The sequence below is a fragment of the Dreissena polymorpha genome, chromosome 13, assembly GCF_020536995.1.
Source record: "Dreissena polymorpha isolate Duluth1 chromosome 13, UMN_Dpol_1.0, whole genome shotgun sequence".
NCBI lineage: Eukaryota > Metazoa > Mollusca > Bivalvia > Myida > Dreissenidae > Dreissena > Dreissena polymorpha.
Window position 1 is genome coordinate 51940699 of NC_068367.1, and position 19078 is coordinate 51959776.

The 19078-nt window shown below is 35.8% G+C and overlaps 1 protein-coding gene across 1 annotated transcript in view; it reads right to left on the reverse strand.

Annotated features, from left to right (window-relative positions):
• LOC127855451 (pyridoxine-5'-phosphate oxidase-like) overlaps positions 1–7565 on the reverse strand; it is a 49916-nt gene extending 42351 nt beyond the window's left edge. The window contains exons 1-2 of the mRNA XM_052391035.1: positions 7453–7565; positions 155–311 (exon numbers count right to left, since the gene is read on the reverse strand). Coding sequence (XP_052246995.1) covers positions 155–311; positions 7453–7468 — 173 coding nt within the window. The 5' untranslated portion in view covers positions 7469–7565. The remainder of the gene's footprint in view (positions 1–154; positions 312–7452) is intronic.
• Positions 7566–19078: the final 11513 nt, after the last annotated feature.

Sequence of the window (19078 nt, forward strand, 5' to 3'; positions counted from 1 at the left end):
CCTTGGATAATATCCCTTTAAAAAATATAACTTCCCTTGTCATAAAAACAAGCTGCCTTTTTTATAGACCTTGGGACAGACCAATTGACCAACAGACTGACAGGGGTTGGCTCAAAATTAATGATACTGTTGTCTGTAGTACAACTGGACTTACTTTGTTGCTGTAGCTACTGCCATAGCATTGGGCTCTTCCACAGCCTTGTTTTCCCGTATCTGATCAAACCAGGCTGTGAACTGCAGTAGAGGATCTCTGCTGGCAAGGTGGCTGATGTCGAATACATTTTCTATACCATGATAGGGATGCCGAATACCTTAAAAGGGTAGAACTTGACATGACATGAACTGATGATATAAAAAAAAATCTGACTCCTCAAACATCTGAAGGGCTCGCCAGGTGCATTTTGTTTGTTTGACGCTTGGTGCATTTTGTTTGTTTGACGCTTGGCAGACATTAGGTTAATTTGTAAGACACTTACGCTTATTAAAAATGTCTATATTTTGTTTATAGGCCTTGGTCCACACCCACAAAAGTATGTCAGATATTTTATTGTATTATTTTGATGTACAGGTATGGCAGTCTTTTTAAGTCAAATAATGGTATGTATTTTTTTTCCACACAGATTTTGGTGAGCCAGTTTTTTAAGAGTTCCTGACCTCTCCATAAAAATAATAATGGCCACATATTCTAGAAATCTTACACATAGCAGCTCAAACACCCTGTTATTTCCAGATCTCAACTATGCAGACACCAGGTATTCAGGCCTTTTATGCAAATCTGGTTGTCTTTTTCCCAATTGATAAAAAATCATTTTATTTTTATTTTTTTAAAGAAAATAGAAAAAATATTGCATAATTAAATTTTATCACATGCCATACCCTGTTTCCCATATTATATAACCATTACATAACTTTTTATATTACACATGTATAATACAACATTTTTAAGCGTTTTCATTGGCTTAGTTTTCGTTTATTTACCAATCGCATTTTGTTATTTTGCAGAAATGACGTTGCAACCTCAAATGACTTCACCAAATGTTAACAACATTTGAAATTTATCATTCTGTTAGCGTAAATATTTATTTAATTTGCTCATTTAAAAGCATGTGATAAAAAAGATCTGACACTCATTGTCACATCATACCATATTTTATTAAACTCGTCCAGGAAATTCGTGAGTAAGCTCGCCAAAGGCTCGCTTATTAACAAAATTCCTGAACTCGTTTAATAAAATATGGCATGATATGACAACTCGTGCCAGATCCTATATATCTGTTGCCTTTAATAAGTTTTAAAAACAGTAAAATATGTTAAATTGATTGTTTAAGACTTTCCTTATTTTCCCCAAAATCCGGCATTTCGTGCATTTTTTTCCCCAAAATCATCCATCCCCCAAAATCAGATAAAAAACCCTGCATTTATCACACATGTTCATAATATTCAGGGAATAATCTAGAATTTACTTTCTATGGGTCCCTGAACTCGCAGATTTTAGACCAATGAGTCCCAGGCCAAAATTAATGAGTCCACCTTGAAAAAGAATGGGTCCCAAATTTTGAAAGATACCAAGTAGTGAAGAAAATATGTCTAAATCACACTAGCTCAATAACTATACTTGCTTTACATTTTTAATTATCTCAAAAACTTGTTGAAACCAAAAAAACAAATTCAGAGTTATCACTATCTTGTTTGCCTTCACATAGGCTTTAACATTATCTGTTACATGAATGTAACCTGTTACAACATTTCAACTTGATTCAAAGCAATGATAATATTATTGTTAACATCCGAATTGCCAGCTTAATAATATTATTGTTTACGTCTGAATTGCGAGCCGTTGACCTACCGTTATTAAAGTTTAGAGTTGTTTGTTTTGGATTAAGCTTCAACACCTTATTTCGGAGGCATTTTTTCTGTATTTTTTATGACTAAGTTACACAAAGTTAAAGCAGGTTTTCATCCGGGGACTCTAGAAAATATCATAACACATTCTATTCAAAAGATCGATTCTAATTGGTTCGTATTATACAGCAGCGGCTCGACTAAAGCCAATCAAAAGACTTTTTGGAGTCTTCAAGCCTCAATCGGTTAAACTCAGCATTCATTGCTACACTCTTGACTCGTACACAAGATGGTTCGTACTTATTGTTATTCGCGTATGCTTTAACGGATACAGCTCAGAAATTCGTCCCAGTGGACGCACATATTTCAAAACAATGCGTCTATTTCGATATTTGTGCGTCATGAAGCGGGACGCACATGTAGATTATTCCCTGAATATTTTCTAAATTTTTAATAATATGTTATCTAAATAGTCGTTATTTACCAGTTAACGGCTTCTTTCAAATATAAGCAACACTATTTACAAGCGATTATTTTTCCCAATTAAGCCAGTTTTGCGATTAATTTTTTTCCCTAAATGGGGTTTTTCACGACGCAAAATTCCCAAAATTCCGGTGTGGCGTTTTCCCAAAATGGAGCGGAAAAGGCCTGGTATTGTCACCAGCCATGAGAGCTTGTATTCTTGCTTGTTTTTTGTTTAAAGATGTTTTGTGATAGATCCTCTGAACTATCTGGAAAAAACTGAGTTATATCATATCTTAACTCATTCTGTAATAATTTTATATCAATTTTGTTTCAATCTTTTTCAAATTATGCTCAGATGTAACTAGAAAAAAATGTGAGGTCTAGAAACATCACAAGGTTTTACTACTGCTATTTTAGGAAAACAACCTACCCCCTGGCAGGCATGTTTTTTAACAAACCATCACAATGTTCTGACCAACTTTCTTGATGAGTGGCCAATCAATGACACCTTCTAGAGTGTTCATATGTAAATGAGAGATAACAGGCAAAGGTGACCGCAAAAGCTCATGATGAGCTTGTTGTAACAAGAAAAAGACAGAATTTTCAACAAGCTGTCACTGTCTTGTTATCAAGTGTATTTTATGAACATGAAAAAATATTTTAATATAGACTATTACCAGCAAAAGATCCTGAGGAACGCGTAAGAAAGGCATTTGAGATATTGAGCAATATCTTGGTTGCTGAAAATAAGTGAAGATACTGATACCTGGCATAACCCATATTTGAACTTGACCTAGATATTGTCTAGACACAACTTCTGACCAAGTTTGGTGAAGATCGGATGAAAACTACTTGAATTAGAGAGCGGACACTGCTCTGGACGCTGCCCGCCCGCCAAGGGTGAAACTATAATAGGTCCCGTTTTTAAAAACGGGCGTATAAAAATAGTTCTGGCTAATTGAAAAACATGGCAGCCAGGAGCCAGGCACTTTTCCTTTAATTACTTGTGTGAAACCTTATGAACGTGGTAGAAGAAACATTTTTTGCTCAATCAACTGCTTAATTTGCCTTTTCATCATTTGCAGGGAGGTTGTCCCTATTCAAATTCACTAACCAACCTATAAAATTATAAGAAAACAATAAAAAAAACTTAAAAAAAAACTTTTTTTATTGCTATTCATCAATAATATTAAAGAATTTCTTTTTCCCTCATTCTACTGTATAATAGCTATTGAAAATGTGCATTATGCTAAATGACTGCCAGCGAGAATAACTGGTTAGAGTATATCTACAAGTTAACATGTGGTGGCTGTCGCAACAAGTAACACCAACATTTACAAAAACTCTAATATTCCACATACTATTTTGGATTGGAACTTGTTACCAGACAGTGTAGTGACTTGTACAAACAAGAGCACCGCCTTGCGGGTGCAGACCGCTCATCTATTTTCTTTTCAAAGGTGAAGGGACTCTCATTTTCAATCACAAAGGAGGGAGGGGTGGAGTGAAGAGGGGTTTATAGTGTGGGGTTGTGGACATTTATTACATTATCTTCCAAAAAAGCGAAAACAAAAAAATAGGGGGCGGGGGGGAGGGGGGGGGGGGGTGGCGGGGGGCGATGGGGGGGGGGGGGGGGGGGTATTTTTTGGGTGCGAGGTTGGACGGTATTTCAAACATTACCGTTTTAAAAAAAAAATGGGTGGGGGGTTCTATTTGTGATGGGTGCGGTGGGTTGGTGGAATTTGTGAGATCGAGATTAAAAAAAAAAAAAAAAAAAAATAAAAAAAAAAAAAAAAAAAAAAAATTGGGGTGGGTGGGGTTGGGGGGTGGTTGGGGGTGGGTGGGGTGGGGGTCTAGTGTGAGGGTGTGGTGGTCATTTGTGAGATATGATCTTAAAAAAAAAAAAAAAAAAAAAAACAAAAAATAGAGGGGGGGGGAGGGCGGAGGGGGGAGGGGGGGAGGGGGGAGGGGGGGAGGGGGGCGGGGCACGGGGGATGGGTTTGGGTGGAGTCTTATTGTGGTTATGTCAGGTAAGAGTAGTTTCGTCAAAGTATCAATCAAATCTAATCATAAATAAAGAAGTTATGGCAATTTTAGCAAAATTTAATAATTTGACCTTGAGAGTCAAGGTCATTCAAAGGTCAAGGTAAAATTTAACTTGCCAGGTACAGTAACCTCATGATAGCATGAAAGTATTTGAAGTTTGATAGCAATAGCCTTGATACTTAAGAAGTAAAGTGGATCGAAACACAAAATTTAACCATATATTAAAAGTTACTAAGTCAAAAAAGGGCCATAATTCCGTAACAATGACAACCAGAGTTATGCAACTTGTCCTTTTACTGTACCCTTAGTTTGTGAGTGTTCCAAGTATGAAAGCAATATCTATGATACTTTAGGGGTAAAGTGGACCAAAACATAAATCTTAACCAAATTTTCAATTTTCTAAGTATAAAGGGCCCATAATTCCGTCCAAATGCCAGTCAGAGTTACATAACTTTGCCTGCACAGTCCCCTTATGATAGTTCATAAGTGTTGCAAGTATGAAAGCAATAGCTTTGATACTGTAGGAATAAAGTGGACCTAAACACAAAACTTAATCAAATTTTCAATTTTCTAAGTATAAAAAGGGCACATAATTCTGTCAAAATGCCAGTCAGAGTTACATTACTTTGCCTGCACAGTCCCCTTATGATAGTTAGTAAGTGTTGCAAGTATGAAAGCAATAGCTTTGATGCTTAAGGAATAAAATGGACCTAAACACAAAACTTAACCAAAATTTTCAATTTTCTAAGTATAAAAAGGGCACATAATTCTGTCAAAATGCACGCCAGAGTTATCTAACTTTGCCTGCCCAGTCCCCTCATGATAGTTAGTAAGTGTACCAAGTTTGAATGCAATAGCATTGATACTTACTGAGAAAAGTGGACCTAAACGCAAAACTTAACCAAAATTTTCAATTTTCTAAGTATAAAAGGGCACATAATTCTGTCAAAATGCACGCCAGAGTTATCTAACTTTGCCTGCCCAGTCCCCTCATGATAGTAAGTAAGTGTACCAAGTTTGAATGCAATAGCATTGATACTTTCTGAGAAAAGTGGACCTAAACGCAAAACTTAACCGGACGCCAACGCCGACGCCGACGCCAAGGTGATGACAATAGCTCATAATTTTTTTTCAAAAAATAGATGAGCTAAAAACAATCAATTTAAAAGTGCCTTAATTAAATAGTACTTCTTACAGTCAACACACACTAGATAAGTTTTGCTCACAAGTGAGCTAGTTTCGAGCACAGGTGGTTAGCGTTTGGATATGATATTAATTAGTGAACACATAATTTTCAATGATAAATATAATAATGGACAATCAACTTTTCTGGAAAAAAAATTTCACTAACAAATATATATATAACAAGGTATCCTACTTAAAATCACCAGAGATCGTGAAAATCGCTGCTCAATTGATGAAGTTGTGGCTGTTCAAAGCGATGCACACCCATTTTCGGTTGATTTTGAGTTGGATACCTTGTAATATCTATATTTGATAGTGAAATATTTTTTTTTTAGAAAAGCTTATTTTTCGTTATAATATGATTATTTATCATTCAAAATGATAATTTCACTAATTATTATCATAGCCACACGCTTACCACCTGTGGTTTAAGTAACATACAGATAACATATCAGGCATGTGTGTTTTAACATTTGTTGATTTAAAAATATTTGATGCATAATTAATACCTCAGTCACAAATAGACATCGATCACCATCCTATCAGTGGCCGATGTATTTTTCAGCTCATCGGGCTGGCGACCGGCCAATGATCGCACTGAAACCAGGCCAATTTGTAGCATTAGGGGGCGTCCGGATTAATTTTTAGTCTCACTTAAAACTTTACCCGATGTCGGGCCCGGGAAGGAATCGAGTTGAGATCAAAACAAGATCGGACGATCAACGCACGGTATCGCCCAGCGATCACCTGACATCGGATTCATTGAACATGTATCGGCAAAATAAAAGGTATTTCCCAGAGGCATACACCAGAGTTTTTTTTGGCCCGATTTTATAGCCGAAATTTGGCTATGTTCCCAATCCCAAAAAGTATACTTTTTTCCCAAAATGTGGCAAAAAAATCCAAATTTCCAAAAAAAAAAAAAAAATTTTTTTTTTTTTGTTAAAGAATTGTCTAATGCGTATCTTATCTCAATTTTAATTCAATTACATCTAACAAAGTATTATATGATTTTGTTCTTTTAATTTGAATGATTATAAAGAGTTATATCAAATTTAGTATTTCCCTAATTAGTGGGCTTTTCGTTTGGAATAAAAAGGCTAATTAATTTATTTTCCCAATTTCATGAAAATGCCGATAAAATTCCCAATATATGTATCCCCGAAAAAACAACTTTTTGGAAAATCCCACTAATCTGCTGGTACAAATAAACATGACCCATTTATAATTCTTTCAAAATCACACACCGCATCAACCATTATTCTTTAAAGTAAGCTATCATTGTTTGATTTAATGGACCAGCGTTGTTTGTACCGGGTTGATTAGTGGGGTTTTCTAAACTTGTGCTTTTCCGGGATCAGTCTATTCCAAAGCCATGGGCTATTTTCCCAAAAAGTGGAAAAAAAATCCTGTATACATTGGCTGCCGACCTTCTGAAATTGTCCGATCTTTTTTTTATTATCTCAACTTGATTCCTTCCCGGGCCCGATATTGCGTAAAACAAACTGTGATATAAAAAATAAATCTGGACGCCGCCAGAAGCTACAAAATGACCCGATGTGTGTGCGATCATTGGCCGGCGCCAGACCGATGAGTGGAAAAAACGTCAGCCGCTGATTGGACGGTGATCGGTGTCTATTTGTGACTGAGGTTTTAAACTTTGTCACTCATCTGACGGCGGACGGCTCCGACGTGTCCCGTCTTCCCGATGCCTGGCGACCGGATTATTTGTGACTGAGGCAAAAGCTAGTCGGAATAACAGACACATACTTGTGTTATGCACTGTTTAAATAAGTGACAGTGATTGACAGCCTCAAGTTTGGGGCGATTTTTTTTCAACATAACAATTAATATATTTGCAAAATATGAAATGAAACCTGTGACCTCAAGTCAACATCTACACCATGCACTCACCCGATATGCCTGCCATTTTGAAGAAATAAAATAAAACGATAAACTTTAAGTTCTTATGTAAAATCAAAATACAAGTCAGCTGTAAAAATAATGATTAAGCCGCACTGTACTTTAAGGGTGAAAAGGTTACAAACTAGTAACTCTTAATCTTCTTCCGATACAGCAATCCTTTAAGATAGAAGGGTTTTGAAAACTTCTTCTGTGGCTGTCTCATATTTATGGTTAGGTAGTAAATTCCTTTGGGTAACTTTTCTCGGTAAAATATTAATTAATTCTTTTGAGTTGTGTATGTTTCTAGAAAGTTCACGGTGGTGTAATAAATGAGGTGTCCGCCTAGCGATCGCTCCCTAATCGGGTAGAGTTCGCATTATCTCCTCCATAGACACCAAGTACTGGTTCTTCCCAGGAAACGGACTCGGTAATGTCCATATCTGCCTATAATTTTCGAAAGGGCGCTTGGCAGTGTACATAGATGGATAGAAAATAACGGATCATGTTGAGTCTGGAATTAGGGTTGACAAGAATGTAATAACTCGGAACTCGTTGGTGGGTAACTCACAACTGACTTTATTCATATATTCACACATATAATTATAAACCTCAATACAAATAACTCATGACTGCATGCTTTAACAAGACAATACGAGTTGTGCCCCTTACATTACAATACATGACATCCCCTTTTCTTTCTTTTTCTTTTAAATTATAAATACATGATACATCAACTACTCTATGTTACATATGCGAATAGATGTACGAAAGAAAGAAAATAATTTAACCTTTCGTAACAAATTATAAACTTCTCTTTTAATTAAAACATAGTGAGAATTCTTTTTAAACCTCTGTGTTTAAATTGTTATTGAAAATAGAACATTCCATATGAACAAAATTCACTTTACTTAATGAAGAACTTATTTTAAATTAAATATTGGAATGAAATTCATAAAATCAAATTAACAATATAACAACATGTAAGACAAACGTATTCACTTAAATACATTTTCGCTAAGTTTGCACAACATTGTCCCTGTTATCTCAGATTCAGGCTATGTACAGGACAAAATATCTTTATGACAAATGCCAGACACACTAATTGTCGGGGTTTAGCTAGGAAATGTTAACAAACTGTGATCACACCGAAAACAAGCTAGAAAGTAGATACCACTATAAACAAAAAAGTATTGGATTTCCGTGAGAAAAGAATTTTATGAACATTTTGTTGTTAGGAGAAAAACAAAACTGAACCTTTAAACATTAACCAAGATTTTGATGTGATAAAATAAATGTGTACAAACAACATCAAAACGAGTAATTTCTTTGATATACAGAAACATGCTATATTACCAAATACAATGATAATAATACAGTAATATATAATATAATAATATATAAATATAATATATAATGTAATATTATATAATAATACAACACGGACTTTTTCTGTTATTTCTTCACACCAGTTATTATGTAATGGGATTATTATGAACATGTCACACTTTAGCACAAATAATCTTTGAGATAACTTGGTGTTTTCACTGCTTGTCATGAACGTGTACGGATTTGTTCTGTCGCGTTGTTTCGCTGCCATGCTGAATGGCGTTGCACCGGTTGCTGCTTTCTTGGCAAATCTCTATTGTTTGTTGGCAATTTTCTGTCGTTCCTTGCCAAACCTCTGTTGCTTATTGACAATCCTCCACCGTTCTGTTGCAAATCTCTGGAAACCATCGGTAATTTTGGTATTGTTACATCGTGTGTTTCAATGACATGTGGGGACTCTTTGGTTTTCATGAGCATAGACGTGTTATGCCGATACTCACCTCCACTTTCGCCAGCCTTAACGATGTGCGAACGAGGATATGGCGATTTCCGCACATATTCTGCAGGTCTCCATCCTGTTGGTGTTTTGATTCGTACTGCATCACTTGGCTTCAAGTTTTCTTTTACCTGTGTGTGTCTGTCGTAGTAGAATTTCTTTTTGCATCTATAATAATTCAATTTTGATGCAACCTTTCCTGTTTGGTCAGCTTGGGGTTTCCGCAGTCCTTTCGATATCGTATGAGAGTTCTTGCTCTACGACCCATTAGCCTCTGCATCGGCGAACCTACTACGTCATCTCGAGGAGTGTTACGCAATTCTAGCAAGCACAAGTAAATATCATCACCTGTCTCAAAGCATTTCTTTGAGAGATTCTTCACCGTTTGAACAGCTCGCTCAGCTAAACCGTTTGAGTGTTGATATAGTGGAGATGATGTCACATGTTTACTGTTGTAGGAATCCACAAATTGTTTGAATTCTTGACTTAAAAATTGTGGACTGTTGTCACTCACTCGCGTATCCATGATGCCATATCTTGCAATGTTAGCTTTCATTTGTTTCACGAATGTGCTTGTTCTTGTATCGTGTTGCAAAGGTGATACTTCGATGAAGTTTGAGTAATAATCTACCATGATCAAGTAATGAAAACCATTGACTTCAAATAAGTCTGTGCCAACATTTCTCCATGGTAATTCTGGTACAGGTTGCATAATCATAGGCTCTTTTGCTGGCTTGTTATTGTATGTCCAACATACACTGCATGTGCTTACTACATCTTCTATTTGCTTATTTATAGAGGCCAATATACAAACTCTTTTGTTCTTCTCTTGCAATTCACAATTCCAAGATGTGACTTGTGTTTAGCTCTCATTGTTTCAGATCTGAGATTCATTGGAATGCAGACATGCTGCCCTCTGTACAAAACACCATTGTACACTGACAATTCATCTCTAAATTCCCAAATTGGTTTTGCTTCATCTTGCAATTCATTGCGCGTTTCTGGCCATCCTGATATGATTATTTGTTTTACTATCTGTAGCTGTTCATCATCTGCTGTTGCATTTGCTATCTTTTCATTAGATGTACATGCAAATGTTTCTGCCATGGCACCATCAGCTCATCATCCATGGTTTGTTTCTCTTCTTCATTTAATTACATTCTGCTTAACCAATCTGCAAGACCCATTTCCTTACCTTTCTTATGAATCAACTTGAATTCATATGGCTGTAACTTTAGCATCATTCTTTGTATCCGTAGTGGTGCTGTATGAATGTGTTTCTTCAGTATGCTTTCAAGGGGTTTATGATCGGATTTCACTGTGATCCTTATATTCTCGTACAGTAGTTTGTGAAATCGCTCGCAGCCAAATACTACCGCTAACATTTCTTTTTCTTTTTGAGCATACTTCTGTTCTGCTTATGTCAGAGCAAGATATGCATATGCTACTACCCTATTGCTTTGAATTATTGCAGCTCCTAAACCTGTTTTGCATTTTGCAACACTTGGGCATGATACTATTTGAACTATTTTGTCTCGCACCACGCTTGCCATATTTATCCGGACGCGCCACGTGCACAGCTGGATGTTCTTGCAAAGTCTTAATGTGAGCGTTTGTGAGTTCGATGTGACGACACGTTTGAATCACCCTTTCCAATGTTAATTGGTCTGCTGGAATTTCCATGAGCTTTTCCGAACACTTTTTGTCGTTTATCCCCATTAATAATCATGTCACATATGAAACCATCCTTTTGCGCTATATATTGACAGTACTCAGCTTTTCGTTGCAATTCTTCTATGTAATCCATAACAGATAATTGACCTCTTTTGGAGTTCAGAAATTCCTGCCGCTTAATGTTTCTAAAGTTGTGGACATCAAAATGATGATCAAATTTTGTTAGCACAGTGTCCAAATAATACCTGTCTTCTGCGGGTCTATTTGCAATACCATTGTCTTCATCTGCCAACACTTCTGGCATCCATACAAACGAATCATAAATTTCGACACATTCACGACCCATATTGGATAATAATACTCCAACTTTTCGACGCCCTGGTTTGTCATGCGTCCAGGTGAACTAGGAAATTACGTTTGTAAACCTCCCACTCTGCGGCTCCTGCATCTCCCGAATCAAATTCCTGCAAATTTCTAATTCCTTTTGCAGCCATACTGTTCCCAGTTGTGTAATACTTCATCAATAAATGTCTAGCATCTATTGTTTTCTGTATTCCACCTATTTACTCACAACCATTCTGAGACCATGTAATAACTCTGAACTCGTTGGTGGGTAACTCACAACCGACTTTATTCATATATTCACACAGATATAAACCTAAATACAAAACAACTCATGACTGCATCCTTTAACAACATCATAAAGAACATAATAAAGACAAGAAACCGTCGGAGACGGGTGATGCTCCCTAAAGTTTACTTTTGTCACAATATTGCACTATATATTCAGATAAAAGGAAACGACTTGAGGGCACAGTAGTTGGGGGGGACAAGATTTGTTTTATAGAAAATTTCAAAGGGCAATAACTCTATGGAAAATCATCCGACCAGAGCCCGCTAAAAATATGCACATCTCCTCTTAGAAGTGAAGCTTCCCATAAAGTTTCATTTAATTCTGGTCATTAGTTGCTGAGAAATAGCCCGGACAAGAATTGCACTAAATGTACAGTTATTGGAAAATTTCAAAGGGCCATAACTCTGTGAAAAATCATCCGACCAGAACCCGCTGATAATATGCACATCATCTCTTGGTAGTGAAGCTTCCCATAAAGTTTCATTGAATTCCGGTCATCAGTTCCTGAGAAATAGCCCGGACAAAAATTGTGCACGGACGGACACACGGACGGACACACGGACGGACAGACGAAGCGGCGACTATATGCTCCCCCCAAATAAATTTTGGGGGAGCGTAAAAATCAGTAAAATCAAATACTATTCAATGTTCCAGAATACAAAAATCAGCCTTAAATTCAGAGCACTGAATACTTTGCTTTATATATCCATACTATATACAGATCTCCCTAAAATACCTGCTTTGAAACGTGAGCTGCCTTATTGAGAACACAGTAGGCGTGGCATGCCCTGCATACAGGACTTAAAACTCCTGTATATAAAGAACGCAACATATGCCACAAACCTGGAAATCCATGTCTTTTTAATTTTTCATTTCCACTTCAGCAAGTGAATAATCAAGTCCTGGGCATCAATATGCACCAACCTCCGCATTATCTACACCTGTTTCGAGATCCTGCACACATGCGGCTTCTGTGCCAAACAATCACAAACCAGACAATACGAGTTGTGTCCCTTACAATACAGTACAAGACAAAGTACAAGAAGGTTATCAGGAGGAGTGATGGCAACAACAATATGGCTAATTGAATGTAGAATGATGAATCGGAAATTTGTTCGCCATGTTTCTAGTGTGGAACACTTGATGTTGGCTATCATATTTATGATTGAGCTTGTATTGTGATACTTGTTTGAGAATTTTAGGACTTTGTACTTTTCCAGTTGATTTTTTAGCTTTCGTATGTGAGCTATAGACATTCGAGAAGTATTATAATTTAGGCCCCACTATTGCTTTGTAAGCATGATCTTTAAATTTTATGAATTGATTTTGAGTAAAAGGCGAATAAATCATGGTGCCTGGTTTGCATTATTTATGATTAAATAAATATGTTTATCCCATTTGATGTTACTTCGGGTTGTAATACCTATAAACATTGGCGTGATTTAATTGTTCAATGTGATTGTTTTGTATTTTACTGTTAATATTATTAAAAGTCTATTTCTAATTTTTTTTACTGTACACTTGTTTATATTAAAAAAAAGTCTATTAGTAAACTGAACACGGACTTGAGTACAATACAAAATATGTTACGTAAATGTAAATCCTGTTCTCATCTAGAAGGACTTTTCTTGTGTGTGCAGTTAACCTGTAGGGGAAAGTAATCGCTGTTGCTAGTTGGTATCCATCTGTTGTCCATTCTAAATGTTAAGGTTTTTTGCGTATTGCATTGAATTAAAAAGGCGCTTCATTTCAAGTTTTTTGATATATAATATTATTCCACTAGGCTAAGATCCAATGTGATAGGGGACAAATCTCTTACTGAATCATCAAAGAGCAGTTTTATCTGCTATATGTAAATTCAAAAGACGGATTCCGCTTACTTGTTAAACGATTTCTCTCCTGAGGGTAGATGGAGGAATGAGAGATTATTCCCGGGAAATAAAAATGTTAAAGGGATCTTTTCACGCTTTGGTAAATTGACAAAATTGAAAAAAGTTGTTTCAGATTCGCAAATTTTCGTTTTAGTTATGATATTTGTGAGGAAACAGTAATACTGAACATTTACCATGGTCTAATATAGCCATTATATGCATCTTTTGACGATTTTAAAACCTAAAAATTATAAAGCGTTGCAACGCGAAACGATTGAATAATTTGGAGAGTTCTGTTTTTGTCGTTAAATTTTGTGAAACTACGAAGATTGCTTATATAAGGTATAAAATACTTAACGAATATGTACTCGGCGGGATAGCTCAGTAGGCTAAAGCGTTTTTACTTCAGGACTCTGGCAGGACTCCAGGGGTCACTGGTTCGAAACCTGGTCCGGGCAATATTCTTTTCCTTTTTTTAATTTTATTCTTGATTTTTTACTGGAGCTTTTACGATTCAATGTTTACATTTATCGATATAAAGCATTTAATGAATAAGTTAAAAAATGCCAAAATCTGTGAAAAGGCCCCTTTAAGCATTGAAGTATACTCCTCTTTTGCGGTTGTTTGAAGTACAAAAAGGTCGAGTTTTTTTTCCAGTACATGATATAAATATTAAATGGGATTAGTAGAAACTGTTACTTCAAAAAAGAAGTAGGTAGGCCGTTGACACCACAAATGGAAATGAGACCTTTGAGCATGTTCCCAGTCCATCATGACTTAATTTGAATTCCGTATACACCCTCCACGACTTGCATGTTCCATGTGGTTAAGAACTCACCTAGCCCAGTTGTCTTTTGAACCCTTTAAGTTGCAGCTGTTAAGTTTATGTAGTAACCTGTTGTTGGGCACAGTATCGAATTCCTTTGGAAAAGAACAACAAATGCAGGGGGGCATGCGTATACGGGAGCTTACCGCGTTTAGGTGAGGTTAGCTGGAACAAAACTTCCAAGATGGCGTCGTTTTCGTGTTTTTCGTGAAGGAGTAGCCGATATTTTCACCCGGTAAGGCAGATTATATTTATATTTCTTTTAAATGAATAAGCCCTTTCGGCTCTACGGTGTTGTGCTCCTCTCGGTTTTTTGTTTCAATACCGTAGACGTCTGAATAAAAAAGTTATTGATGCAAAACCGTCGACAAATTTGTTGTTTAATTTCTTGACCTTCGATATGTTTGATGTTCAAATATCATTTTCTGTCATAAACATTAATTGTGCATGTTTACAGTAAAATATAACATAAATCACGAATATTTTGTGATCTCGACGCGCTTGTATGTCTTGTATTAATTCATTTAATGCCGAATTATAAAGGTTTAACCCCCCTTTTTGAACTAACTTCCTTTTAAGCACAGTTTGGTACCTGACTTCCAAATGACAAAAAGCTCGTTCATATGTGAAAGAGACTGACACGAAATACCTACCATCTTTAATAAGTTTATATGTTTACCTCAATATTATAGTTTTGTGTTTTCTTAATCATTTTACTGTAGAATTATAAAAAAGAAGTACAAAAAAACCTGCCGACCAACTGAATCAATTCACCTATTTTAAAGAAGATGGGTTGTTTGGTGGCTGATTTACGAGATGATAGAATGTTTATCAGCCCCTTTAGTTATATTTTAATTAATCAAATGTATTTTATGACGTGTCAACCTTTTCTGATATTCAATTTTCTTTAACCATTCTGTTATTGTCTTTTCAGATGATGAAGGTTAAAAGGCGATAATAAGTGCATCTTTCGTTGCAGTATATATAAATAGAAATTTAAAATTAGAGGAGGACTTGGATACCATGCCTAATTCATGGACCACATGAGTTTAAATGTAGAATATGCAATAAGGAGTCATTCAACAGAGCCGGACTATAACAGCAAATAAAACAAACGAACCAAACAAAAAATGTACAGCTGATGTATTTAGTGTTTTTTGTTTTATTTTATTATTTCTACATAGACAAGTCTGACATATAATTGCTATAAGTGCTACTTAATTACACATTTTGTTTCGTATATGTTATGATGCTAGTTTCTCACTATTTTATGAAAATAAACCATTATCTGTGTTACGTCATTTCTTCCTACGATGTCTCTGCATACATGTTCAATTGTATTCAGCACTTACATGATAAAAAAAGATTTGGATCGGAATGAATTCGTTATGCATTTGACAAATTAACATTACTTAAGATTAGAAGGCCTTGTTAAAGAACAAACGAAATAATCTCTCAGTGAACCAATACTTTATTCCCTCAATACAACAGTCTTAAATAATATGTATTCACATCGGTATAAAAGAGAAAAAAAATACATGTATATATTGATCACATCTACTGAAATCATATCGTGTATTGCATTTGTACAATTCTTTCTATCCACTACAAATTCACTTTTTGCGATTATAATATTTTGACCAACTCAGAACTGGTTTAAAAGAAGGTCGTCCAAAATGGGTCACATCAAAGTCACATACATGTATCAGTATCGTTATGGTAAAACGCGTCAAATGCCATTGTATTAAATAAACAATTAATATTTAAGTTTGCATAAACACATCCACCGATATGAATCTTCTAAGCAGATGTCAGGTATTTCAAATTGCGTCGTGAATTCGAATCGCAATAATGGTAGTATTTGGTTACAGAAACCTTATATCGAACCGGCTTTAACCTTTTCTGTTTTTCATTACACTTATATTGCACGTATATGTGATTGTTTTGTGTGTTTAACTGGCGTGGTACTTTGACATAATCGTTTTTGTTTGATTGGTGGGTTTTCGTGTACCTTTCGCTTTCGAGAGCGGTACACACTTCGTTACGCCGTCTTTTTTAATATTGGCATCTTCAACATATATAACTGGCGTCTTGATATCTGGAAATAGTAAGCATAGTATTCCGTTTAGTAAGCATAGTATTCCGTTCCGAGGCATATTCAAACATAAGTATGTTCATATGTGTTAAAATAAATCGGTAACAATTACACTGTGTTAATAATACCGTCGAATGTCTTATATTACACACACTAAATGTTTGCGCTAAGTATGCGAGCAAAAAATATAAGAAAAATTAATAATATAACAATTAATAAAAAAGATAATACTTGATTTCCTCAAGTGAAAATGTTTTCTAAAACATTCACACCAAGGCGGAATTCATTCACGACAGTTATTTCGCATAAAAACTTGTAACATAAGGAAAGAGCTGTTTATCATTTGGAAGTCAGGTCCCATATTGTGCTTCAAAAGGCAGTTAGTTCCAAAAAGTGGGGGGGGGGGGGTTAAATCTTTATAATTCGGCATTAAATGAATTAATAGACATAAAAACGCTTCGAGGTAATAAAATAATCGTGATTTATGTTATATTTTACTGTAAACATGCACAAATATTGTTTATAAGAGAAAAAATGATATTTGTATCAAACATCTCGAAGGTCAAGAAATTAAACAACAAATTTGAAGACGGTTTTGCTTCAATAATTTTTTTATTCCGATGTCTACGGTATTGAAATAAAAAACCGAGGGCAGCTTAAACACCGTAGTGCCGAATGGGCTTATTCATTTAAAAGGAATAGAAATATAGACTTGCTTACCGGGTGAAAATATTGGCTACTCCTTTACGAAAAAGACGAAAACGACGCCATCTTGGAAGTTTTGTTCCAGCTAACCTCACTTAAACGCGGTAAGCTCCCGTATACGCATGCCCCCCCCCCCCCTGAAAGGACAATAATTTGAAATAAAGAAAATGGAAGTAAAGACTCGACTAGTATGCTATATAACACACTACAACATTATTTTGCTTGTAGTTTTCTTATGCATTTGTTTTGCAATCTAGATTGTATGTTTGTCGGAAACCATCTTGCTAGCTCACAGCTTGGTCTTTCTGTGCGGTTTCGCCCATCATCCGACTCGGATTTGGTGTCAACCTGGGTCACATCATACTGCGACATACAGACAACTTGAGCCGCACCCACCTCATGACGCTCCACGTGCACAGGTGTGCTACCGACGCAATGGACTTGTTAGATGTTGCTATTGAGTTCGTCAGTGGTAATGACTCACGGTTAACTATCTTCGGGAAGTTTTCATAGAATATGACACTACTTCACTTGGCATTAACATTACGCAAACAGTGCATGATAAATTGTGTCTTCAATCAGCAAATAATTTGGCGGGGATATAGTTCTTGGGACTTTGAAAAATGAATTATGCCGTAATGTTTGTTTATTTAACTTAATTTAATAATATTTATTCATCACGGTTCAGTATTTTAATAGTGCTCGAAATATGGATATATTCTTTACTAATCATGTCATATTGCATTGGTTGTTGTGTATTTCATGTGGCTATTTATTACAGTCTTCCCGTCAATAAAATACATAAACATTTACTTTATTTTATGTTTTAATTAGCACGAGTTTTTGGAATGAAAAAAATAACTGTATTTATATCAACATGAAAGTTCCCCCAAAACGCACCATATTAATTAATTGTAATGGTAAAATTTTTCGGAACCACGGGAGAGGGCAACACTCTCAAACGAACCCCTTTATGTTCAAAGTACAGAAACTGGACCGCCTCCCCAAATATTTGGAGGTTATCTACGCCGCTGCATCGTGAAGGTTTTTGGCTGTCTACATTTGTCATTTAATGATCTCACATCTTGTTATCATTGTTCATATGTTTACTATATGGCATTTTAGTTTGTGTTCTGTTAGAAAAATAATGAATAAGAAAAGGACTTTTTTCCTGATAGTACGGAAACGTATATGGTACACCCCAATAATGTGGTCATGCCGGAGTAATCTATATCGACTTACTGTGAAATAACGTGGTATGTCGACATAGTTTTTTTAGCTTTTCCCATCTTAATTTTACTCGTCAAAATGACATTAATTTGAAGTCTGGACGTAAATGTTTCCGGCTTTTCCCGAAAATATATTTGGTCGACATGATCTAAGTCGACAAATCTACATAACCTTGTGCGTCATGCTCTTGTGAAAATGACTTGCCATCATAGTTTTAGTCGACACGATGAGTTATTTTTTACGCCATGACACCTTTTTCATATCATGTCATTGTAGAATTTTGACATCATCACATAATTGCAACATTGGTTCATGACCTCCGGCGTCGAACAGATTTTTAGTTTCTGGTATATTCTTTCGAAACACGCAATACCTCAGACAGTCTATTTTTACAGCAGCATGTTAAAAATAACATACACTGTTTGCAAACAATAAATATTAATGTGTTCGTTGGGTTTTATGAGCATTTAGAGAGCTTAAATCTCGATTGATTCATTAAGTTATTTTTCTTTAACTAATACATGCAAAACGTGTGTTTAACGACTCACAACTTTTTTATATTGCAGATTTGTGTCTTAGTGGCACTGATATATGTTGACTAATTGTTAGCTGTACTTTCAAAGCAAGAAAGGGAAGTTTGGCTTTAGCGTTATCACAAACAGGGCTATACGTGTCTGGATATATGTGGATTTTTGCATTTCCTACACAACACTGCTCTCAGTTTGAGTCAACCGAAACGGATACTGAGAAGGTTAGGGCTCAAAAGACGCAACGCGTC